Source organism: Bufo bufo, chromosome 1 (assembly GCF_905171765.1).
Source record: "Bufo bufo chromosome 1, aBufBuf1.1, whole genome shotgun sequence".
In the NCBI taxonomy this organism is placed as follows: Eukaryota; Metazoa; Chordata; class Amphibia; order Anura; family Bufonidae; genus Bufo; species Bufo bufo.
In genome coordinates this window covers 196,358,498-196,385,607 of record NC_053389.1, presented here as the reverse complement: position 1 = coordinate 196,385,607, position 27,110 = coordinate 196,358,498, and the positions used below count along the sequence as shown (strand labels likewise).

General features: G+C 45.2%; 1 protein-coding gene across 1 annotated transcript in view; it reads right to left on the bottom strand.

Annotated features, from left to right (window-relative positions):
* The window catches only part of SHANK1 (SH3 and multiple ankyrin repeat domains 1), a 553,037-nt gene that overhangs the window by 345,223 nt on the left and 180,704 nt on the right, over window positions 1-27,110 (bottom strand). Inside the window, exons 7-8 of the mRNA XM_040430330.1 lie at window positions 21,321-21,437; window positions 1,142-1,219 (exon numbers count right to left, since the gene is read on the bottom strand). Coding sequence (XP_040286264.1) covers window positions 1,142-1,219; window positions 21,321-21,437 — 195 coding nt within the window. The remainder of the gene's footprint in view (window positions 1-1,141; window positions 1,220-21,320; window positions 21,438-27,110) is intronic.

The following is a 27,110-nucleotide window of genomic DNA, read 5'->3' as shown; positions in this document are numbered from 1 at the left end:
ATAGTCAGGTAGTGGATGTGAGCTGGTTGGAAGTGTAGATCCAGTAGACAGTATATGTTGGGATCTGGATATATTGTATATATAGTACATACACATTACTGGTCACATTTGCTTATCATCCAAGGAGGGCAGGAAAGGGGTCAGCTGTGTGTGGCTGTGTCCTCTATGTAAAATGTGTTGTATCTGTATCTTCTTGTAATGTCCATTGCTTTGTCACCTTTATATTATCAGTAAAGTATTTTTAAATATAAGTATCTGCAAGGGTTGTATGTTACTCCTGGGGTGTATGAAGGATTGGAGAGGAAATGGGTTATATAGGAGACAAAGATAACAGTTTAGGAACAGAATAAAAGGGACGGGTTACAGAGTATAAATCTCCTATTCCCAATAGCCAAGTTCCCTTTATCACCCCACCAAATGCTTCTCCTTCTCCAAATGCTTTTTGTACCCCAGTGGGTGTTATGTGAGAGGAATAAGATATTGGGGTTTGAAGACATATCTTGAAACTCCAAGACCCCAAGGTTAAATCTGCAAAGCCACCCCACCTCCCAGTAATTATGGCGAGGGAAAAAAAGAGATGGGGAGAGGCGCTCATAGGGTGGTAGGTAACGATAATTCGGTTTAGCGAAATGGATGGAGTATGCTCACCTTTTGGTGTTGTGCGTGTATAGGCACAACGTTCGTAAGGGCAGATACACAGAGAGAAGTGGGTCGGTGCTGCCAGTACCCGTTCGGTCCCTTCGGATGGAGTTTGCCAAAAACTCCTAGGGACTATAGAGGAAGTAGTGGACGGTTTGTGTGCTGGCACACAGTAGGCTACTTCTTTGGCGCACAAAAAATGACCTCAATTCGGGAGCTTTTGGTGTAATACCTGTTTATTGCACAATAAACAGCTATTACACCAAAAGCTCCCGAATTGAGGTCGTTTTCTGTGCGCCAAAGAAGTACCCTACTGTGTGCCAGCACACAAACCGTCCACTACAACCCCACCTCCCAGGGGACTGTGCTGTTCTTCTCTTATGAAGCACAAGACCCAGATATGAGTGCAACCCCCTAAAGTTATGTCCCTGTTGACATTATAATATGTGAAGGGAGAAAGAAGAAAAACCTGGAAGTAATATTATAGGTGTGATGTCCGAACCTGGAAAGGGGTCTGTCCACTGTGGTTCTTTATATCTTTGCTCGCCCCTCGGTACAGCAATACTCGAGCAGAGCTCTCCTGGAGGGCAATGGAAAAGAGTGACAAGCAATTCAGCATGAGTAAAGAGCGACAGGGTGCAACCACCATTATTTTCACAGCTCTGTAAAGGTGCAAGCATGACAAGGTAAATACAGCCTGCCACAGCAAGACAAGGGTGAATTAAACAGATACATGTAAATTAAAGTGGAGAATCAAGTGAGGATGAAAAGATTCATCACATAGGGTACATCCAACTAAGCAACAGTCTGGTGATGAGCAGTTGAGCACTAAGGGTGGAGGTGCATATACAGTCTGATGCAAAAGTTTTGGTAATAAATTATGGGATGCCAAAACGTTTGCACATTTTTCCCCACTATAACAAAGGAAAATTTGTAGAAATATATTCCATACAGAGTTTGATTTAATGTCTTCCTAACAAGTGTTTGCACAAACTTTTGCACAAAACCATCTGAGACCAGTTTTTGTGTTACTACTCTAAAGCAGTATTTAAAATACCAGATTCATCTGTCCTGTGGACCACGATAAGGGCACCCCCTTGGCATGCAATGCTTAACATAGCATGAGGGCAGTTTTAGTCCCCATTTTTGTCAAGAGAGTTGGTCACACGAATCCAGTGAGTCTCCACAGCAATTAATGGTAATTCTTAAAACAGCCCAATGTAGGAGCCCTTGGCTCTTTCCATTTTCAAGGTGAGAGGCAAAATTTGGAAAGGAGGGTGATTTGAATTTCTAATATTTTAGTTTTTTTAAGTTTTTTAAAACTTCTTTACAGTAATTTTTAGTCCCTTTGATGGACTTGGACATGTGATCTTCTGCTCACTTGTACTACAGACTGCAATAGAATACTACTGCAGTTTAGGGGATTCTGACAGGCTGCCTGCTGAGCTGTGGCTCAAACACAGCTTAGCAGGCAGTTCGCTATGACAGTGCTGGGAGCCTTCTCAAGGCTACAGGCTGTCATAGCAGCAGATCAGAGCCCCACAATTTCATTGTATGGGCCTCTGATTGGAGGACAGAGGGAGTCCCCTCCCTCTGTCTAACCCCACAGTTGCCGTGGTCGCTATTGACAGCGGCATCTGAGGAGTTAAATGGCCGGTATCAGCATCATTGCCATTGGTGTCTGCTGTATGTACCCGCCATGTATAGAGTGAGCTCAACATGTTAGCCTGCTCCGTACATTCTCCATATAAGTGTTAAAGATATGTTCACTCAATACTTAAAAATGACCACATATTAACACGTTTATTTGAATACATGTGAGCTACAATCCCAGACATGGCCTACAGTCATAAACTTGTGTCTTTACTCTAATTTCCTTTTGCTCTATTAGAAGTTGGAACACGCTCCCCAAATGCCCCCAGTCTTACCTTGCAGACACCATTTCTCCTCCTCAAGCTGCTCCTTTTCTGAAATTTCCCAATAAACAGGTGTTCATTGCATGGCAGGAAGCTGAAACTTGCCAACTTCATGTCAAACACTGAACTTTTCTGCGGATACTAATACATTGCCAAGTCCACTAATGATAGGCTGGCAGTAGTATCATATCAATGTGAGCTCTTCTTCTCTGGAACACAGACTACGACAGGGATGCCAAGACCTTTGAGACATGGGGATCTACATTTAACACAATTTGTCTGTGTATCTACCAACTCACTTATTGGACCTAATGTTCCAAATTAGTAGATCAGCCAACGTCCATTGCATCTCTTTGTGGCCCCATGCTGCGGTACACCTATACCAGGTTCGCCTTCAGATGACCAACAGCTTCATAGAGTAACACCTAAATATAGTACAGGAATGTCCACACAGCAAACACATCTACTACAATGATAGAAATGTATCTAGCATGTCAGTGAAAATGGCACATTTGGGGAATATATACCAACATCTTTTGGCAAAATTATGCATTTTTAAAAAATTCGCCCCATGAAAAAAATATGTCTCACCCTTTTTAGATTCTTTTCAACAATGTGTCGAAAACTGTCTTAAACACAAAATACATTTGGTGCAGGATTTGCAACAAAAGTTTGTAGTAACCATTGTCTGTACAGCCGTGCCTCTTTTAGTCCCTGTTCTTATCTACCAAGCACATACCGTAGTGGTGTAAATGCAGTACAGCCAGCACAGTAAAGCCGCAATGCTAAGATCATACATTAAAGGTGCAGCATACCCAGTGTGAATACCCCTGGAAATATCAGAGTTGGATGAGCAACAATCTTTATTACAGCCAGCAGAGGGCGCTGTGATCATTAATCAGGTCCAAGTTATCTATTTTTTTTTGTGTGTGATTGTTTTATTTTTTGTACTGTATGTGTTAGAACATCCATGTATGTGTGTAACGGAGGGATGGCTTTTGTCAGATTCTCACTTGTTACTTTCACCATGGTTATGTCAGATTTTTTAAATATTCATATCCGGCTGTAGCCTAATTACAAGGGGTAGTTACAAACTATCCCCTATCTACCAGAGATAACAATTAAATCAGTAAAGGATCTGACCACTGGGACCCTCACCAACTGCGAGAACAGACAGTTATTCATCTTTATGGGACTACCAAAGATATCCAAGCACTTTTTTCGGCAGCTCCATAGAGATGATTGGAATAGCAGTGCACATGGCAAACTGCCACTTTATTCATTTTTGGGGCCCCTGTTTTCATGATCAGTGGGGGTCCCAGAGGTCGGACATCTAGTGATCTAATAGTTATTCTCTGTCATGTAGATAGAGCATCACTTGATGTAACCTGAATAACCCCATTCATCTCTTTTTGACTAATACATATTCAGATTTTGCCATGTTTTTATCTATACAGCCAGGCATGTGTAGTGATGGGATGTGTCAGGTCTGGAGTGAGAAACCTATTTTCGAGTTCTAAATTAATAAAGGGGATCCATCATTCAAAGCTCCCACAACAGATTGCTCCTACAAAGACTCCCAACTCTCTTGAGGATCAGTCATGTATGTATGCAGTTACTCAGTGGATCACTGCTAAAAGTCTGTTTTAGTAGCTTCTTGCATTCTCCATGCAATAACAATTCTGAAACCTCTTTAGTTATAACTCAATGTTGTGTTATTCCTCTATTATTTCTACTAGATGTTTACAAAATATACAGCTAGGTTTTACCAGCTTGGAGATGTTATGGACATTCTGAGAACTAGAAGCATAACGTCTGACTATGCAGACGCACACCCCCAACTGATATCACTAGTTGCACATTTATTCATAAACTTCTAGTACTAATGATAGAGAAATGGCACAATAGAGAGTCATGAGAAAAAATGCTTCAGAATTCTTTACGCATGGGGAATGCAAGTAGTTACTAAAGCAGACATGTCAGGAGTGGCCCTCATTAATTGATTGCACTGGTTTAATGGCTTTGGTAACTGACAACTAGAGTTGAGCGAACACCTGGATGTTCGGGTTCGAGAAGTTCGGCCGAACTTCCCGGAAATGTTCGGGTTCGGGATCCGAACCCGACCCGAACTTCGTCCCGAACCCGAACCCCATTGAAGTCAATGGGGACCCGAACTTTTCGGCACTAAAAAGGCTGTAAAACAGCCCAGGAAAGAGCTAGAGGGCTGCAAAAGGCAGCAACATGTAGGTAAATCCCCTGCAAACAAATGTGGATAGGAAAATTAATTAAAATAAAAATAAAAAAAATAAAAATGACCCAATATCAATTGGACAGAGGTCCCATAGCAGAGAATCTGGCTTCATGTCAGCAGAGAATCAGTATCTTCATGCCATAGCAAAGAATCTGGCTTCATGTCAGCTGAGAATCAGTCTCTTCATGCCATAGCAGAGAATCTGGCTTCATGTCACCCACCACTGGAACAGGCCACTGTCACACATTTAGGCCACAGAATCTGTCTTCATGTCATAGCAGAGAATCAGGCTTCACGTCACCCACCACTGGAACAGGCCACTGTCACACATTTAGGCCACAGAATCTGTCTTCATGTCATAGCAGAGAATCAGGCTTCACGTCACCCACCACTGGAACAGGCCACTGTCACACATTTAGGCCCAGGCACCCAGGCAGAGGAGAGAGGTCCCGTAACAGAGAATCTGGCCTTATGTCAGCGCAGAATCTGTCTTCATGTCATAGCAGAGAATCAGGCTTCACGTCACCCACCACTGGAACAGGCCACTGTCACACATTTAGGCCCAGGCACCCAGGCAGAGGAGAGAGGTCCCGTAACAGAGAATCTGGCCTTATGTCAGCGCAGAATCAGTCTTCATGTCATAGCAGAGAATCAGGCTTCACGTCACCCACCACTGGAACAGGCCACTGTCACACATTTAGGCCCAGGCACCCAGGCAGAGGAGAGAGGTTCCGTAACAGAGAATCTGGCCTTATGTCAGCACAGAATCTGTCTTCATGTCATAGCAGAGAATCAGGCTTCACGTCACCCACCACTGGAACAGGCCACTGTCACACATTTAGGCCCAGGCACCCAGGCAGAGGAGAGCGGTCCCGTAACAGAGAATCTGGCCTTATGTCAGCACAGAATCTGTCTTCATGTCATAGCAGAGAATCAGGCTTCACGTCACCCACCACTGGAACAGCCCACTGTCACACATTTAGGCCCAGGCACCCAGGCAGAGGAGAGAGGTCCCGTAACAGAGAATCTGGCCTTATGTCAGCACAGAATCTGTCTTCATGTCATAGCAGAGAATCAGGCTTCACGTCACCCACCACTGGAACAGGCCACTGTCACACATTTAGGCCCCGGCACCCAGACAGAGGAGAGGTTCATTCAACTTTGGGTTGCCCCGCAATATAATGGTAAAATGAAAATAAAAATAGTATTGAATGAGGAAGTGCCCTGGAGTAGAATAATATATTGTTAAGGGGAGGTAGTTAATATCTAATCTGCACAAGGGATGGACAGGTCCTGTGGGATCCATGCCTGGTTCATTTTTATGAACGTCAGCTTGTCCACATTGGCTGTAGACAGGCGGCTGCGTTTGTCTGTAATGACGCCCCCTGCCGTGCTGAATACACGTTCAGACAAAACCCTGGCCGCCGGGCAGGCCAGCACCTCCAAGGCATAAAAGGCTAGCTCTGGCCACGTGGACAATTTGGAGACCCAGAAGTTGAATGGGGCCGAACCATCAGTCAGTACGTGGAGGGGTGTGCACAGGTACTGTTCCACCATGTTAGTGAAATGTTGCCTCCTGCTAACACGTTCCGTATCAGGTGGTGGTGCAGTTAGCTGTGGCGTGTTGACAAAACTTTCCACATCTCTGCCATGCTAACCCTGCCCTCAGAGGAGCTGGCCGTGACACAGCTGCGTTGGCGACCTCTTGCTCCTCCTCTGCCTTCGCCTTGGGCTTCCACTGGTTCCCCTGTGACATTTGGGAATGCTCTCAGTAGCGCGTCTACCAACGTGCGCTTGTACTCGCGCATCTTCCTATCACGCTCCAGTGTAGGAAGTAAGGTGGGCACATTGTCTTTGTACCGGGGATCCAGCAGGGTGGCAACCCAGTAGTCCGCACACGTTAAAATGTGGGCAACTCTGCTGTCGTTGCGCAGGCACTGCAGCATGTAGTCGCTCATGTGTGCCAGGCTGCCCAGAGGTAAGGACAAGCTGTCCTCTGAGGGAGGCGTATCGTCATCGTCCTGTGTTTCCCCCCAGCCACGCACCAGTGATGGGCCCGAGCTGCTTTGGGTGCCACCCCGCTGTGAACATGCTTCATCCTCATCCTCCTCCACCTCCTCCTCATCCTCGTCCTCCAGTAGTGGGCCCTGTCTGGCCACATTTGTACCTGGCCTCTGGTGTTGCAAAAAACCTCCCTCTGAGTCACTTCGAAGAGACTGGCCTGAAAGTGCTAAAAATGACCCCTCTTCCTCCTCTTCCTCCTCGGCCACCTCCTCTTCCATCATCGCCCTAAGTGTTTTCTCAAGGAGACATAGAAGTGGTATTGTAACGCTGATAACGGCGTCATCGCCACTGGCCATGTTGGTGGAGTACTCGAAACAACGCAACAGGGCACACAGGTCTCGCATGGAGGCCCAGTCATTGGTGGTGAAGTGTGTCTGATCCGCAGTGCGACTGACCCGTGCGTGCTGCAGCTGAAACTCCACTATGGCCTGCTGCTGCTCGCACAGTCTGTCCAGCATATGCAAGGTGGAGTTCCACCTGGTGGGCACGTCGCATATGAGGCGGTGAGCGGGAAGGCCGAAGTTACGCTGTAGCGCAGACAGGCGAGCAGCGGCAGGGTGTGAACGCCGGAAGCGCGAACAGACGGCCCGCACTTTATGCAGCAGCTCTGACATGTCGGGGTAGTTGCGAATGAACTTCTGCACCACCAAATTCAGCACATGCGCCAGGCAAGGGATGTGCTTCAAACCGGCTAGTCCCAGAGTTGCAACGAGAATTCGCCCATTATCGCACACCACCAGGCCGGGCTTGAGGCTCACCGGCAGCAACCACTCGTCGGTCTGTTGTTCTATACCCCCCCACAACTCCTGTGCGGTGTGGGGCCTGTCCCCAAAACATATGAGTTTCAGAATGGCCTGCTGACGTTTACCCCGGGCTGTGCTGAAGTTGGTGGTGAAGCTGTGTGGCTGACTGGATGAGCAGGTGGAAGAAGAGGAGGAGGAAGCTGAGTAGGAGGAGGAGGAGACAGGAGGCAAAGAATGTTGCCCTGCGATCCTTGGCGGCGGAAGGACGTGCGCCAAACAGCTCTCCGCCTGGGGCCTAGCCGCCACTACATTTACCCAGTGTGCAGTTAGGGAGATATAGCGTCCCTGGCCGTGCTTACTGGTCCACGTATCTGTGGTTAGGTGGACCTTGCCACAGATGGCGTTGCGCAGTGCACACTTGATTTTATCGGACACTTGTTTGTGCAGGGAAGGCACGGCTCTCTTGGAGAAGTAGTGGCGGCTGGGAACAACATACTGTGGGACAGCAAGTGACATGAGCTGTTTGAAGCTGTGTGTGTCCACCAGCCTAAATGACAGCATTTCATAGGCCAGTAGTTTAGAAATGCTGGCATTCAGGGCCAGGGATCGAGGGTGGCTAGGTGGGAATTTACGCTTTCTCTCAAATGTTTGTGAGATGGAGAGCTGAACGCTGCCGTGTGACATGGTTGAGATGCTTGGTGACGCAGGTGGTGGTGTTGGTGGTACATCCCATGTTTGCTAGGCGGCAGGTGCCAACGTTCCTCCAGAGGCAGAGGAAGAGGCCGAGGCGGCGGCAGCAGCAGCAGAAGAGGCCGAGGCGGCGGCAGCAGCAGAAGAGGCCGAGGCGGCAGCAGCAGAAGAGGTAGCAGGGTGAGCCTGAGTGACTTCCTTGTTTTTAAGGTGTTTACTCCACTGCAGTTCATGCTTTGCATGCAGGTGCCTGGTCATGCAGGTTGTGCTAAGGTTCAGAACGTTAATGCCTCGCTTCAGGCTCTGATGGCACAGCGTGCAAACCACTCGGGTCTTGTCGTCAGCACATTGTTTGAAGAAGTGCCATGCCAGGGAACTCCTTGAAGCTGCCTTTGGGGTGCTCGGTCCCAGATGGCGGCGGTCAGTAGCAGGCGGAGTCTCTTGGCGGCGGGTGTTCGGATTTTGCCCACTGCTCCCTCTTTTGCTACGCTGTTGGCTCGGTCTCACCACTGCCTCTTCCTCCGAACTGTGAAAGTCAGTGGCACGACCTTCATTCCATGTGGGGTCTAGGACCTCATCGTCCCCTGCATCGTCTTCCACCCAGTCTTGATCCCTGACCTCCTGTTCAGTCTGCACACTGCAGAAAGACGCAGCAGTTGGCACCTGTGTTTCGTCATCATCAGAGACGTGCTGAGGTGGTATTCCCATGTCCTCATCATCAGGAAAAATAAGTGGTTGTGCGTTAGTGCATTCTATCTCTTCCACCCCTGGGGAAGGCCTAGGTGGATGCCCTTGGGAAACCCAGGCAGCAGAGTCTTCAAACAGCATAAGAGACTGCTGCATAACTTGAGGCTCAGACAGTTTCCCTGATATGCATGGGGGTGATGTGACAGACCGATGGGCTTGGTTTTCATCACCAGAGGGTCCACTAACACCACCACGACCATGTCCACGTCCGCGTCCCTTATTAGATGTTTTCCTCATTGTTCCCGTTCACCACAATTTTGAGAATGGCAAATTTGGGAATAGTTTTTCAACCCAGAACAAAAAGTGTGCTTTTACGGTCACTACAAATAACTTGACCAGCTAAACCAGTATGGATTTGGTTGAATAGAGATGTGAGGCCTGTTTTTTATTGCGCTGTGTGACAGGTATAGGTTTAATCACAGAATCAGACTTCTATCTGCAAGGTAGCGTGTGTCTTAGGTTTTTCTGAATGACACTATCAGCACCTTCAATGTAAGATATCCTTTTTGGGATAGATTTCAAGTAGGCCTCAAATACCAGAAACTAGTTATTTTGAGAATGGCGAATTTGGGAATAGTTTTTCAACCCAGAAAAAAAAAGTGCTTTTACGGTCACTACAAATAACTTGACCAGCTAAAACAGTACAGATTTGGTTGAATAGAAATGTGAGGCCTGTTTTTTTTTGCGCTGTGTGACAGGTATAGGTTTAATCACAGAATCAGACTTCTATCTGCACGGTAGCGTGTGTCTTAGATTTTTCTGAATGACACTATCAGCACCTTCAATGTAAGATATCCTTTTTGGGATAGATTTTAAGTAGGCCTCATATACCAGAAACTAGTTATTTTGAGAATGGCAAATTTGGGAATAGTTTTTCAACCCAGAACAAAAAGTGTGCTTTTACGGTCACTACAAATAACTTGAGCAGCTAAAACAGTACAGATTTGGTTGAATAGAAATGTCAGGTCTATTTTTTAGGCGCTGGGTGACAGGCTCAACTTGCCCCTGATGTAGTATATGGCCAAAAAATAACCACACTGTTGATGGTTAAATGCACTTGGGTGACACAGGCTCAGCCTGCACCAGATGTAGTATATGGCCAAAAAATAACCAGACTGTTGATGGTTAAATGCACTTCGGTGACACAGGCTCAGCCTTCAGCTGATGTCGTATATGGCCAAAAAATAACCAGACTGTTGATGGTTAAATGCACTTCGGTGACACAGGCTCAGCCTGCAGCTGATGTAGGATATAGCACAAAATAACCACACTATTGATGGTTAAATACACTTGGTGATAGCTTGTGCTGGCGCACCACAAGTCACAAAATGGCCGCCGATCACCCCAGAAAAAAAGTGATCTAAAAACGCTCTGGGCAGCCTCAAAAAAGTGAGCAAGTCAATATTAGCACTTCAATGATCCACAGCTGCAGATCGATCACAGAATGAAGTCTTTTGGAGGAGTTAATCTGCCTAATCTCGCCCTAACGTCGCAGCTGCAACCTCTCGCTATGCTTGAATCAACAGAGTGACGTGCAGCGCAACGTGACCCAAGCTTATATAGAGGCTGGGTCACATGCTGCACTGGCCAATCACAGCCATGCCAATAGTAGGCAAGGCTGTGATGGCCTCTTGGGGCAAGTAGTATGACGCTTGTTGATTGGCTGCTTTGCAGCCTTTCAAAAAGCGCCAAGAAAGCACCGAACCCGAACCCGGACTTTTACGAAAATGTTCGGGTTCGGGTCCGTGTCACGGACACCCCAAAATTCGGTACGAACCCGAACTATACAGTTCGGGTTCGCTCATCCCTACTGACAACCACTTGCAGTGGCCACAGCTTGAGACCACGGCTTAGACCAGTTAGGGTGGGTTCACACTAGCGTTAGGGATTCCGTTATGGCTTTCCGTTATAACATGGTTATAACAAAAAATAACGGAATGCCCAGACAGAATGCAAAACGGAAGCCTTTAAAAGGCATTCCATTTGCTTTCCGTCATAAAAGAAGTCTATGGGAAAGCATAACGGATCCTTCTGGGTCCCATTATGCAAGACAGAAAACAAAGTCCAGGACTTTGTTTTCCGTCTTGCATAACGGGACCTAGATGGATCCGTTTTGATTCCCATAGAATTCTATTAGGACGGAGAGCAAATGGAATGCATTTTAAAGGCTTCCGTTTTGCATTCCGTCATAATACAAGTCTATGGGCAGAAGAACGGATCCGTCCTTCTGTGTTATGGATTCCATTATTTTCCATTATAACCATGTTATAACAGAAAGCCATAACGGGATCCCTAACGCTAGTGTGAACCCACCCATAATAGTCATTTGCCCTCATCTAGATAAACAGGGAGCCACAATTAGCAAAGGAGGTAAAGAGGATAAGAAACCCCATCTTAACCTAGCCTTTCTGCTGCCTGAAGAGAAAATTGAAAAAGCTGCATAACATTACGTATATCTCTTCAGAACATACAGGGTAAGGCCTCCTGGACACGACCGTATTTTTTTTCCATTTCCGGTCCGTTTTTTTGCGTTCCGTTTGCGGTCCGTATAAGGAACCATTCACTTCAATGGGTCCACAAAAACAATGGAAGGTACTCCGTTTACGTATTTCCGTTCCGTTCAAAGATAGAACATGTGTGTCCTATTATTGCCCACAATACACGTTTCGTGGCTCCATTTAAATCAATGGTACCGCAAATAAAACGGAATGCATACGGAATGCATACGCATGGCTTATTGCACATGAACGTGTGCGCTCCGTGGCCGTATTGCGGACCGCATTAGCGGATCCGCAATACACGGGCACCGTTCCGTGTGCATTCCACATCATGGATGCGGACCCATTCACTTCAATGGGTCCGCAAATCCAGAGATGCGGAATGGTGCGGAACAGAAGAATGGAACAGAACCCTACGGAAACACTACGGAGTGCTTCCGTGGGGTTTCGTCTCGTACTTCCGTTACGCAAAAAGATAGAACATGTCCTATCTTTTTGCAGAAATGCCAGATCGCGGACCCATTCAAGTGAATGGGTCCGCGATCCGCTGCGGCTGCCCCATGGTGGGTGTTCGTGCATTGCGGCCCGCAATTTGCGGGCCGCAGCACGGCCACAGGGCGCACACGTTCGTGTTCAAGAGGCCTATGTCTTCCGTATCTGTTCCGTTTTTGCGGAACCATCTATTAAAAGTTTTATAAAAATCAAAGGGTTTTGGAACCGCACTGCTAGAGACTATGTCTCCCGGTCAACAGTGGATAGCACAAAGGGTATAAGCCCCTCTCCTCGACACCCAAAGGGTGTCGAGGAGAGGGGCTTATACCCTTTGTGCTATCGTCGAGGAGAGGGGCTTATACCCTTTGTGCTATCCACTGTTATTCGGGAGACATAGTCTCTAGCAGCGCGGTTCCAAAACACTTTGATTTGTCTAAACCAGTGTGAGTGACCTACCACACTAATCCGGGACCAGCAGCAGCGCAAGTAACTGTCCGTGTTGGGACACAGGACTGACTTTCTGTTTTTTGTATTAAAAGTTTTATGACTAGCCCAATTATTTTTTTTTACTTACTGTTTAAACATTATTGTATGCTTACGTTTCCGCTTGTGATCCGCAAAAAACGGATCACAAACAGAAACCAAACGGAAAAACGAAATGGCAAAACGGAATGGAAGCGCAACTGAAACACTACTGAAAAAAAAAAACTGATCCGTTTAAAACGGACCGCAAAACCATACGGTCGTGTGCAGGAGGCCTAATAAAGCGCCACATACCTCTTACATCCAGTGATGTCTCCTTTGATGTAGATGTTCCTTCCCTCATCTTCTCCTTTCAGACCAGACCACCATTTTTCTGCCATTTCTTGTCTCTGCAGTTTGACAAAAAAAATCTTAGTTTACTACTTTTCCATCATCCTCCCATCTTCTGGACAAATCATTCTACCACCCCCAATACTGTGTCGCTGTGCTCCCCAATACTATACTGCAGATACAGATAAACCCCCTGATAATACTAGTAGCATGCAGATAGTGCCCTTCAATAATTATTGGCACTCAGTGCCCAAAAATAACTTTTCCCAGCAAATAGTGCCCCTGACACTAATAGTGTAAACATAACGTCCCCCAAAAATAATTGTGGTAAGCTGATACCGTGCCAAGGTGCCCCACAGTAATAGTGCTCCCAAAAGTCCCACCAATATTAATAACTTTCTGCTAGAGCACATATGGTAGTAGTAGTGCTCCTACAGTGCCCCCAACATGTCCCCACTGTGCCCCAGAAGTAATAATCTTACCATAGTGCCCATACTAATAATCATGTTCCCCATAGACCCCCAGCAGTAATAAAGCCCATCATAATGCCCCCAGTAGTAATAATTATCCTTATAATGCCCCCTTATAATGTGCCAGTGCAAAGAATATCCCCTTTTAATGCCCCAGTTGAGCTAATGTCCCCATAGTGCCCCCATAATATGCCAGTATAAAATACCCCTATATAGTGCCTCCAGTAAATGCCCCCATAGTGCTCCTCTCCCCCTTCCTCCTAGTGCCCCCCATAATGTACCAGTATAAAATGCCTCATTTATAGAGCCCCAGTAGATGCCTTTAGTGTCCCCCATAATTTGCAAGTATAAAATACCCCTTCTTAGTGCCCCCAGTAGATGACCCCATAGTACTCCTCTCCCCCCTTCCTCATAGTACCCACCATAATGTGTCCCAGTATAAAATGCCCCTATACAGAGCCCCCCATATAAAATACCCCTTCTTTGTGGCCTCAGTAGATGCCCCCATAGATGCCCCCATCGCTTTATTCCAATAGTATCAAGGCTCAACGCGTTTCAGGGAACAATCCTCCCCTTCTTCAGGAGCAGGTGCTGATATAAAAATACATCCCGTATACACGTATGTATTTTTATATCATCACCTGCTCCTGAAAAAGGGGAGGATTGTTCCCCGAAACGCGTTGAGCATTGATACTATTGGAAAAAAGCCATTGATCGGAAGCCTGCCTGTTTATGCTGCCATCAATCTCTGTCTACTCTACATGCGATCCTGGCCAGGAGGGGTTCAAAGTCACAGGTGTCATGAGTTTATCCTGGTGACTACCCCCCAGCGAAGTGAGTGCTCATTATTTTTATGTTTATTATCTGCATGCTTTTAATACCTCTTATATGCATTTTAATCATATGCTATTTCCTTGGCACTAAGATCATATATTGCACTGGGGGTCTGTGATATCTTCACATGTGCCCGCCCCCCTGATCCACCCATTGTATATCTACTTTTATTCATCTCTACCATCTATTATCTCGTATTTACCTATGGTTTTAGGGAGTGGTGCTTAGCACTTTTTACCACTTTATGGATCTCCGCCACCGGTGTGAATGAGACCTCTCACCACATGGTGACCGATGCCATATGTCTTCAAGCATATTTTCCCCCTCAATCATGTGCCAGTGAGAAGTGCCCCCCATAGATGCCCCCCAATCATGTGCCAGTAAAAAGTGTCCCCCATAGATGCCCCCCAATAATGTGCCAGTAAGAAGTGCCCCCCATAGAAGCCCCTCCAATCATGTGCCACTAACAAGTGCCCCCACAGAGCTCCTCTCCTTTATTGTATCATATAAAAAAAATAAACTCACATACTTACCTCCATCAGGCTGGCAGCGATGCAATGCAGGCCTCTTCTGGCCTGTGTCTCGCTCTGTATGGCTCAGTCGGCGCGATGACGTCATCGCGCCACCTGCACTAGCCTCTGATAGGCTGCAGGCCTAGTGCCTGCAGCCTATCAGAGGAACGGGGAAAGGAGATGCCTCTCCCATGCCCCGCAGCATCCATCTGTATCACTGTCCTGAGGACGGTGATACAGATGACTATGGAGATGAGCGCTTCCACAATCTCCCTGTGACCTGCCGCCACACCCTACTTGTCACCAGGGCCGTACCGCCTGAGGCGATCGCCTCACCTCGCCTAATTGGCGATACGGCCCTGGTGTCACTTTAGCAGAGAATAACTTTGTAAAGGTTTTGCACATCAAAGTAATTCTGCCATTGTTTTCTCATCACATATTATACTTTACTTAGGTGGTAAAATTTTACCGATACAGTATGCGTATTTTTATTAAAAAACTAAAAAATCTTTAAAAATGTGTAAAAGTTGGCATATTTTTCTATCTTAAACTGCAATATTTCACATAAATTCTATTAAATATTTTTATCAGAAATATATTTCCACATCTTTACTTTATTTTGGCTGCACTTATTTATGAGACTTACCATTTTAATATTACCATTTTAACATTAATTAAAATTTTTTTGAAGTACATATTTTTTCTTGCTTGTTGACCCCATTTTGAAAATTAGACCCCTTAACATATTCATCTATGGGTTTTATGACCCCCTAGTTTTTTAAAGAAATTAATGCTAAGAAGGTGAAAATTTTTTTTTTCTACAGAGCACATGAAAACAAAGAAGTACACCCCAAAATGTATCACCTAATTTTTCCTGTCTTCAGAAATATCCCCATTGTGGCCTTAATCTTATGTCTTAACACACAGCAGGGCCCAAACATAAAGGAGCAACTGGGGCCTTTCAGATAATAAACTGAAAATGGTTCAGGCCCCATTGCACACATGTAATACATGTAATGGTGTTAAGCTGCCAAAATTATAGAAACCCCCATAAATGACCCCATTTTGAAAACTAGACCCCTTAAGGAATTCATCTAGGGGTATAGTGATTTTTTTGACCCCTCAGCTTTTGAAGAAATAAATGCTAAGCAGGTGAAAGAAAAAACATTTTTTTATTTATTTCAATTTAAAGATAGTTTTTTGGGAAGAAGTACACCCCAAAATGTATTAACCAATTTCTCTTGTCTTCGGAAATATACCCATTGTGGCCCTAATCTTATTTCTTGACACACGGCAGGGCCCAAAGATAAATGAGCACCCAGTGGCTTTCAGATAATAAATTGAAAATGGTTCAGGTCCCATTGCACACTTTCATTGGCATTGAGCTGCAAAATGATAGAAAACTCTTATAAATGACCCCATTTTAAAAACGAGATCCCTTAAAGCATGCATCTAGTGGTGTAGTAAGCATGCTGAGTGCAAAATTATTATAGGATGAAATAATGAGTATATATGGTTTTATTCAAATTGTTAATAACATTTTCACAGGAAATTGGAGAAAAAATATTTTTAGATGGGTAACTGTTACTGTCTTAGAAATCCGCCACATTCTGTGGCACTTATAAGGGGGGCAGATTTCTAAAAAATCATTTGCCTGTACATATGACTATGACTCGCTAACAAAGCAGTTGTCCCCCATTTCTGTCATTCTGATGCTGTTGTAAGCAGCGTTCTGGTCTGACATATAATAAATTATTGCAGGAAAAAAACTGTAGTGAAAGGCAACATGTCCAAGAAAACAAACCAAAATGTCTCCAACTACGTACATTGCAAATACCAGTTTGTTCACAAGATACAAGAACACCGATAGGGCTGTAATGACAAGCTGGCATTCAAGGACACTGACTGGTCATACAACGTCTCTTTAGCCCCATCAATCCCTATATGAGAGACGAACGTGCTAAGTGACGTGGTGCATCATAACTGCCTGGCAAGGTAGAAACCGCTATGCACACAATCAACCAGTCACCTACAGAATATATAAAAGGACAGAGTCCAGAACTGTCTGTAGGAACAATAATGGATCACTAATTTCCAAAATGATGTCACTATTTCTAGAAGTGTTGTGGGGTGTAAGAGGTCTTAATAAAGCCCTTAGTGTACAGGTGAGGAACAACTCAATCATTAGAGATCCTCCAAATAAAAAAAATATCATGCCAATATCATGATACAGTAATGTGAAAGGAATTAACAGCTTTGTGTGGCAGGACATAATCATTAATAAATGAAATGTTGAAAATTAAGAAAACAAATCAGGAAAGGTAAAATTTGTTCCAATGGCTGAAAATTTTTTAGCTCCACAACCCATCCCAAAAGGATCACCCCCTCCCTGGAAAGCCAACAAACTAAACAGAAAATGAGAATAAATTGACTTCCTGAAAAGACCCCCCACCCACCCTTTTTGGTATTAAATATAATTAATAATTAGCAACCATATGGTATGTCTCAAAACAGGGGTAATTGCAGAGGCCTGGTTGTGATGGGCAACTGGGGCAGTAAAATCGGGTGTCCCTCTTCCTTCCATGTTTGCTACACACCCGGCATAGTTTCTGAGGATATGTCTTGCTGACAGTGGCAGTGACGTGGTGAGGGAAGTGCTATTCTGAAAGCCTTCAAACATCCTCAGATTCAAAGGCTTGCCCAGGTGCGGGGGACTCAAACAGGAGACTCTTAACCACCTTCTCCTGGAACTCGAGGAAGTTGAGGGTTCCTTGGGCCTTTTTAAATAAAACAAAACTATTATAGGTAGCAATCTGAATGAGGTAGATTGCTATCTTTTTATACTAAGACCTGTTTTTTCGCTTCACCAGGTAGGGTTGAAGCGCCTGGTCCGAGAGATCTACACTTCCCATAAATTTATTATAGTCTGTCACACAGATTGGTTTGTATTTGTCAGCAGTAGCCCCCTCTCCCTATCTGCTACTGTGGTGTCTGCGTGCACGGTGGTGAGCATGTAGACATCCTTACTGTCCTTCCACTTCACTGCAAGCAGCTGGTCACTTGCAAGGGCGAAGGATGTTTCTTTCTCCAACGCTTGGACAACCACGGTTGTGGGTATCCCACTTTTTATGGACGGTCCCAAAAGCCCCTGTGTTTGTAGCATGGAGGGATTTAAAAATGGGTTTACTGGTATAAAAATGATATGTGTACATGTACTAATCTTTGTGTAGTAATTTTTCCCTATGTCCCAATATTTTCAGGGCACCCTGGGGGGTAAATTGGGAGTCTCTGCCCTTATACAGTATACAGACAGACCACAGGTGTAGCCGATTGTGCTCTCGCACACCTTATATAATTTTACCCCATATCTGGCACTCCTTGGAAGGAATAAACTGACGAAAAGAAAGGAGGCCTTTAAAACTAAAAAGGAATTCATCGATGGATAGATTTTTATAGGGAGGGAAATAAGGGGTCTCAATTTATTTAGCTGGTCAAGGCTGGGTCAGTTCTGGAGGGGACTTGGGAATTGTCTGAAAAATGCATAAACCACATTTGGGCTTCATAGCAGTTTCGGCACATAACTGCTGCAAACACAGGGGTTGGGTGGACAGTACTCGCAGCCCAATAGGATCGGACGTTTTTTTTTTTTTTCTACAATGCCCATATACAGGGTAAGCCCCAAAAATGTTTCAATTTCAGGGACACTTGTGGGAGTCCAACGTCTTATAGAAATAGATGTGGGTTTTTGTACAGCAAACTGTGTGGCGTACAGATTAGTCTGCTGCACAATTAATTCCAGGAATTTATTGTCCACAAATAAATGAAAAAAATCATAAGAGGTAAAATTGGTGACATCCACATTAATTTGAGGAGTAGATAAAAATTGGGGTATTGGGGGGAAAAGATGAAGTAGGAACCCACATACAGTAGTAGAATGGACGGGAACGGTGGGTGGTGAATGCGATGAGGTGGCGACCTCTACCACCATAGGGCTATGAGGTCTGGGGATGCAAGCGGAGCAAGAGTCCCCTCTATATAAAAATATTTCCGCTTCTGAAGTGGTGTCGGATTCAGAGTTGTCAGAGCATAGAAATTCATATGCCTGCTCTGCACTGTATAATCTTCGAGCCATTTTTTTATATTAAAGCTCAGAAAGAAAAAAAAAATATTATATATATCCCACCCTAAAAAATTCAAAGTCGATTTTCAGTAGTGTCAGTAGCGGTGCGTCCACTGACCCTAACAGATGCCCACAGACCAACTAACAGATGGACAGTCACAGATGCCCACTGACCGACTAACAGATGGACAATGACAGATGGCCTCTGACCGGTAGTAACAGATGGACACACGGTCCCTAATGGACGCCTAATGACGGACACCTAACGGCGGACGCCTACTTACCGACTGTAACAGGCGCTTAGTGACGAACGCCCACAACCGCCAGTTCTGATATTGATGACTTATCTTGAGGATAGGTCAATCATAGTAAAAGCCCGGACAACCCCTTTAACCCTGAGGCCCGATGGGTGTAATTCAGAATAACAATTTAAGCTGTATTTTCCATTGAAAACAGTATAATTACTGTTAATATAAGCTATACATAGTGTAAGAAGGTACCTGGAATCATCGTGGATGGAAGGTATGTGTCACCGAGGTTCCTGGCCTTGGTGAAGTAAGAGCCGGTATTTTATGTGTCAGCAGCAGCTATTGCTAATTGATACCTAAAGAGTTAGCATGGCTGTTATAGCTGACCCGGGATGGCTCTTACTGGGAGTAGTCAAAGTGCTGGGTGGGTGACTACTCCCCATGTTCCAGGGTTTTGCCAGGCAAAAAAAACAGCCAGCACTGCCAGGTATGTGGATTTACCTCCCTCTGACAGTGGAGCTCAGGAGTCTGTGTGCTGTGAACTGAGGGCTGTCCTGGGATCTGAGGTTTGAGCCGGGCTTCAGGACTCAGGCCCCTCTAAAGACGAACAGGCCGCCTATGGACTTGATGAGGCTGAACGGCTAACAGGGTGTGAATTAACACCCAGGAGAAAAGGTGACTTTTATTGTTTATGGACTTTCCTTGTGTGTGAACAAACACCAAGCCACCTGCGTTTTGTCATACAGCTTATCTGCATTTTGTTATACACCAATGTGTGAATAAACACCGCTGTTTGATTCAAGGATTGTGTGCTTTGCCTCTATACTTCATCCGCTAGTCCTAACTACCAGAGCGAATCCCCACAATAGGAACATCCTAGATGCAGAAATAATTACATTAGAAACAAATAAAGCTGTGTTTTTGCGACCCCCATATCTCTGGTGTGTATATTATTATTGAGTAAAATGTTAAAAATGATTATATAATATAAAAATAGCATAAATTAAAATGTGTTTACCCAATGTACACTAATGCCTCATAATGCAGCCTCCAATTTTTATGGTGTAGTAATTTAGCTCATGTAGAGCTAAGGGCCTATGCTGTACCTCTGTACGCCCCCAATTTCAGGCATAGGGATACAGTTACTTTCTTTTAGCTTTATATGGACTCTGATTGAGTACAAAGCTACCATATGGCGATACGCTATGATTACAACGTTGTACTATAGAAGTCACACTGAGGTCCTGCTGCCTGGGGAAGCCCAAAGGCACCAGTAATATAAGCAGTGCATGGTAGGTGGAGGCACAGGCATTACAAGTTACAGCTCTGGCCAAATGTATGGTGCCTTAAGATATATTCACATGGGGTGATAACAGCTCTGTAGAGAGTCTTAAAGGAATTCATGTTGTGTAATTGAAATAAAAATCCATCCTCTTCATTAGCTAAAGCGTGTAGTAGAAAAAATGATGCAACCACCAAATACTATATAAGAAGTCACCAGAGACCTAGGGTCTGGGCATACATCCAAATCTCCAACTGTGCCCATAGTTATCAAACATTTTATAATACTGGTCTCCTCTTATGAGGCAGATAGATCTTTTGGGTCCCCTCAAGCTTCAAGGCTCAGGTGTGACTGCTATCTCTCCACCCTATGTATTTACACCTTGGATGTCACCTTGGCATTGACTTACTTTGTGACTTTTAATACTCTAATAATTTACAGTAAAAGAGCCCATTGTGCCCTATATTTGTATTTTTTTTTTGTCCATGATGTGAAAGGAACATGAATTATGGCTCCAGATTTCCACCAAATTCATGGAATCATAATACTGCCCCTATAGGAAACTATCACACTATAGAATACCTCGATTTGCCTCTGTTTTCATACATTCATGTGACATATGCCATTTCCAGGCCCCATCATACCAGCAAAGGTGTGTAACCCTGTTCTGCCAGATTCATCCACCTCTGAATGCAAAGTCTTATACGTCAGCATCATAGTGCATAGAATGCATTCTCCTCAGTGACGATATCGTGTGTGCCTATATGTGTCATACATCTGTAGCCAGGGTTACACACTGCCCACATCAAGCAATTATTCATGATTTATTGGCCCCAGCTGCCTGAATGAGGAGTCTGAAAACCATTTACGGACTGTCACTGTGTGTGAGCAGAGAGGAATAAGAAGACAGAGGTGACAGGAAAAGATAATGACACTGGAGGCGATGTGATGGAGAGACCTAGTAGGGATATGGCAGAATGAGACTTCCCAGGGGCACCAACCTTGTTGTACAGGGCACAGATATGCAGAGCGGTGTTGCCTGAAGCGTTCTGAGCAGCAGGGTCAGCCCCATAAAAGAGTAGATGCTCTAAGTGTTGTGAGTGGCCATGCTGGCAGGCCTGGGTGAGAGAAAACACATCAACATTCATTATGATGAATCTAGAATTTAAGACACAGCTGCCATTGTAACACGATGATTAAAGAGGACCTGTCACCATAAAATGCCATGCAATCTAAACCATGTTGTAGAGCAGGAGAAGCCGAGCAGATTGATATATAGCTTTGTGATAAAAGATTTAGTAAAACCTGTCATTTATACATTTATATCTTTGCTTTTTCTTCCTCCTGTGAACAGCTATTGGTACAGGAGGAAGTAGTTATCAGTGATTGATAGCATTGTGTGTATAAGTGTGCATAAGAGATAGCTGTCAGCCCCTGGTAACACCTCCTCCCTGTACCGATAGCTGTTCACAGGAAGTGGGAAAAAAGCTAATTTATAAATGTATGAATTACAAGTTTTACTGAATCTTTTCCCACAAAACTATATATCAATCTGCTCGTCTTCTTCTGCTCTATAACCTGGTGCTTTCAGACTGCATTGCATTTTGTGGTGACAGGTCCTCTTTAAGTTATACAGGCAGGAAGGAGCAGGGCAAATCTCCTAAATACTTTTCCCTATATACAGTTCTTGAGTCCTTAGATGGCTATAAATCATGGATACCCCACATTACAGCTCCTACAGGGGTTGATATCCAGCTTTACCAAATTAAACCGCCGCAAAACTGTCATTTTGTGAAAACCCAAGAAAAAAATGGAGATTGACAGTGTCATGTAAACTCACCTTAAAACTGAAACTTTTTGGGGACATTTATTAAGACCAGTGTTTTCCACACTTGTCTGAAGCATGGAAAATGATAAATAAGCAGGGTCTAATGGCCTGCCCGCTTTCCACTTGACACGCGCCCCCCCCCCCCTCCTCCTTTTCTCCCCACTTTGGAAAAGTGGCGTGAGCAGGAAAAAGTCACAGACTTTACAGTAAAATGCCTTGCAACAAAATCTGGGACTTATGTACACCACTATTGGGGAATATACAATATATTTTAATAAATGCTTTCTCATTAGAAAAACCTAACTTTCTCATTACAGAAGAAGAAAAAAGATGAACGTTTGGATGGCGCTGTCAGCAGGAGTCAGAAGCCGGTATGTATTGATAACACAATACTTCTTTTATTTTTAGTCAACGCGTTTCAGGGGCGGAGAGCCCCCTTCATCAGGACATTGTATACTGTCCTGATGAAGGGGGCTCTCCGCCCCTGAAACGCGTTGACTAAAAATAAAAGAAGTATTGTGTTATCAATACATACCGGCTTCTGACTCCTTCTGACAGCGCCATCCAAAGGTTCATCTTTTTTCTTCTTCTGCAACGTACTTCTCCCCGACGAATGCTTCCAAGGCACGGGGCTGGAACCTAGGCAGCAGCGCAGGCACCCCGCACGCTGATCGGGAAAATCAGCACAAGCTTCATATAGATGTTGTGACTTCTCACAACATCTTCTGGTAAGAGTTTTCACTTTACCTTTTGTACCTATTATTAGACTACACCACACATGAGGCGCTGCCTCCTATCTCTCTTTTATCTTACCTTTCTCATTAGAAAAACCTAACAAGACCTTTATGAACTATAAAGGTGACCATATTGGTCGTCACCCTGCTTTCCCAGAAACAGATATTACTAGAAATTGCACAACATCTGTAACAGCTTGATAGAGGATGATGACTGAAATACATATTCACTTGGCAACTTCTCTAAACTCAGAACTGCCCTTTTCCTCATAGTTTCCATCATAGCTGGTTGACAGCTAATATAGCTGCTGCAGGGTGCTAAGGGTTGCTGCACTCAACTATTTTAGTTTCCCACAAGAGGAGAACCTAACTGCTATAAACAATTGCAGCCAATCAATGCCTCTAAATCAGCAGATAACTCTGGTATTGCTATTGTCAACCATCCTCCCACTTTGTTGCCTGGTGTAGCAATTAGAGATGAGCGAAGTTCTAAAAAATTTGATTCGGCCGGTTCGCCGAATTTTCCAAAAAGATTAGATTTGACCTGAATTTATTAACGGAAAATCGAATTAAAAAACAGCTATTTCCTGGATTCTGAGAGCCTGTACTGCCTTGCAGTAACACGCATATGGAGTCTGCTGTGGTAGTGAAATAATACTGTGATTCCATATGACATGCAGATGACAGGCATTGCTCTTAGAAGCACTGCAAACTTCACTTATTTGGGCAGTCATAGGGCCAAAACTGACCAAATAACTCAAGGATGAACTCCTACTGTAGTGTGAAACAGCGCACTCCTTTTACACCCTCGTCAGCTGATTCCACATAGATGTCTACAGAACCTGTTCTATTAAATGCTTATACAAGTAGAGCCCCCCTGACAGAGTGGAGAGGGTGTCAGCAGTAAGTTTGTGTTGAAGTCACTGATTATTTTGCCCTTCCTCTGATCCGTCAGAACAATAACCCCCCATAAAACAGATCCTGTCTGTTGAGCATCCACCTTCACTCGGTCAGCATTTGGTCAGTATTCCATCAGTATTGCTAAAGCCCAAAAAAAAAAGACAGGAGTGGATCCAAAACAGAGATGACACGTGAATGAAATATTTGCATGTCTTCTGTGTTTTGTACCCACTCCTGCTTTTGGCTACCAAATCATAAGCCAATTCTGATGGAACCATACAGACCTTACAGCTGCTATACAGACAGGATCCGTTGTGCATCTCATTTTTCCTTGCTTCTGACAGATCAGAAGAAGGGTCAAATAAATGATGATGTCAACCAGGCCAAAAAGTCAAAATAGTGGCCAGGTCATGGAATGGGGTGGGTGGGAGAACAGCTTGACAAGTACACAGACTGGCCCAATGACATAGTGTTGAGATAGCAGCAGCATGAGGAGACCACAGAGTGGCCCAGTGACATAGTGTAGAGGTGGCAGTAGCAGCATGAGGATACCACAGAGTGGCCTATTTACATAGTGTGGAGGTGGCAGCAGCATAAGGAAGCCACAGAGTGGGCCTGTGACATAGTGTTGAGTTAGCAGCAGCATGAGGAGGCCACAGACTGGCAAGGTTACATATTGTGGAGTTGGCAGCAGCAGCATGAGTGGCCCAGTCACATAGTATTGATTTAGCAGCAGCATGAGGAGACCACAGAGTGGCAAGGTGACATAGTGTAAAGATGCCAACAGCATAAGGAGACCACAAAGTGGCCTATTTGCATAGTGTTGAGGTGGAAGCAGCATGATGAAGCCACAGAGTGGCAAGGTGACATAGTATGGAGGTGGCAGCAGCATTATGAGGAGGCCACAGAGTGGCAAGGTGACATAGCGTGGAAAAGGCAGGAGCAGCAGCATGAGGAGGACACAGAGTGGCAAGGTGACATAGTGTGAAGGTGGCAGCAGCATGAGGAGGCCACAGAGTGGCAAGCTGACATAGTGTGGAGTTGGCAGCAGCAGCAGCATGAGGACGCCCAGTGTTGATTTAGCAGCAGCATGACCACAGAGTAGTCCATTTACATAGTGTTGAGGTGGCAGCAGCATGAGGAAGCCACAGAGTGGCAAGGAGACATAGTGTGGAGGTGGCAGCAGCAGCAAGAGGAGGCAACAGAGTGGCAAGGTCACATAGGGTGGAGGAGGCAGGAGCAGCAGCATGAGGAGGACACAGAGTGGCAAGGTGACATAGTGTGAAGGTGGCAGCAGCATGAGGAGGCCACAGAGTGGCAAGCTGACATAGTGTGGAGTTGGCAGCAGCAGCAGCATGAGGACGCCCAGTGTTGATTTAGCAGCAGCATGACCACAGAGTAGTCCATTTACATAGTGTTGAGGTGGCAGCAGCATGAGGAAGCCACAGAGTGGCAAGGAGACATAGTGTGGAGGTGGCAGCAGCAGCAAGAGGAGGCCACAGAGTGGCAAGGTCACATAGGGTGGAGGAGGCAGGAGCAGCAGCATGAGGAGGACACAGAGTGGCAAGGTGACATAGTGTGAAGATGGCAGCAGCATGAGGAGGCCACAGAGTGGAAAGGTGACATAGTGTGGAGGTGGCAGCAGCAGCATGAGGAGGCCACAGAGTGGCCCAGTGACGGAGTGTTGATTTAGCAACAGCATGAGGACGCCACAGAGTGTCAAGGTGACATAGTGTGGAGGTGGCAGCAGCAGCATGAGGAGGCCACAGAGTGGCAAGGTGACAGTGTGGAGGTGTCAGCAGTATCAGGAGGCCACAGAGTGACCCGGTGACAGAGTGGGGAGGTGGGTGGCAATACCAGTACCCGCTGACAATGGTGGGTGTAAGAAGGAGCACTTGGCATCAGATGTGTGGCATCAGGCGGGTGGCAACATCAGAATAGTAGCTGTGGCAGGTAGCCAGAAGAAACCGGTCTCTTTTGTCAAGGTTTGGATGAGGCAGCATGAATGATCTAATCTGATGCATCAGGCATTGGTTGGTGGAAATCCTGGCTGATCCACGTCTGATTCATCTTCACAAAAGTCAGTCTCTCCACATTTTGGGTGGTCAGGCGAGTTCTCCTTGGGGTAACTATGGCAGGTGTCACGCATGAGCTGCCTCTGGCTGACATCGAAGTTACACAGGTGAGTACTCCTGTCCGCTTGGATCATCAGGAAATCATTCATGGCCTTTCTCTGTTTGTATAGTCGGTCCAACATATGGAGGGTGGAATTCCAATGGGTGGAAACGTCGCATATCAGCCTATGTTGGGGGACACCGTTCTGCCGCTGCAGCTCAAGTAGGGTGTGCTTGGAGGTGTACGAGTGGCTGAAGTGCATGCAAAGTTTCCTGGCCATTTCTAGGATGTCTTGCAAATGGGTGGAAGACTTCAGGAACCGCTTGACAACCAGAATGAACACGTGCGCCACTACCGCCGCTACCTCCGTGAACCAATGCACCACTACTTTCTGGGCGTGGTGGTCTACCCCAGGCATGTTTGGCTCACGACCTCCCACTGCTGCCACCCTGCTGACTCCCGGCCACGCTACCGACTTGCTGTCTCCAACGCTGCCTCTCCAACGCTGCACGTCACTGATGTCCTCCTTAACTGTCTCTGGGTCAGAAGCCTCTGCCCCTCCCATGTGCTAGGCCTGTCACTTCTCTGTCTGACATACTGTTAGATCAAATAAGTAAATAAAAAGGAAATTAATACACTCCAAAAAAGGCAGTAATTATGTCACTTCCCCACACAATGGCTAATAAGCCCTTTTTGCCACTAATACACGACAAAAAAGGCTTTAGAACATATAACTGCACCGCTCAATAGCAAATAATACTTTTTTTGCCTCTAATACACGCCAAAAAGGGCTGTAATTTTCTCACTTCACCACACAACGGCAAATAATACTCTTTTTTGACACTAATACAAGCCAAAAAAACTTTAGAACATATAACTGCACTGCTTAACGGCCAAAGAAGCTTTAGAACATATAACTGCACCACTGAAAGGCAAATAATACTTTTTTTTTGGCACTAATACAAGCCAAAAATGGCTGCAATTTTCTCACTTCACCACACACTGGCTAATAAGCACTTTTTTCTCACTAATACACGCCAAAAAAGGCTTTAGAACATATAACTGCACAGCTGAACGGCAAATAATATTTTTTTGGGCACTAATAAATGACAAAAAAGGCTTTAGAACATATACCTGTCCCGCTCAACGGCAAATAATATTTGTTTTGCCACTAAAACACAACAAAAAAAGCTTTAGAACATATAACTGCACAG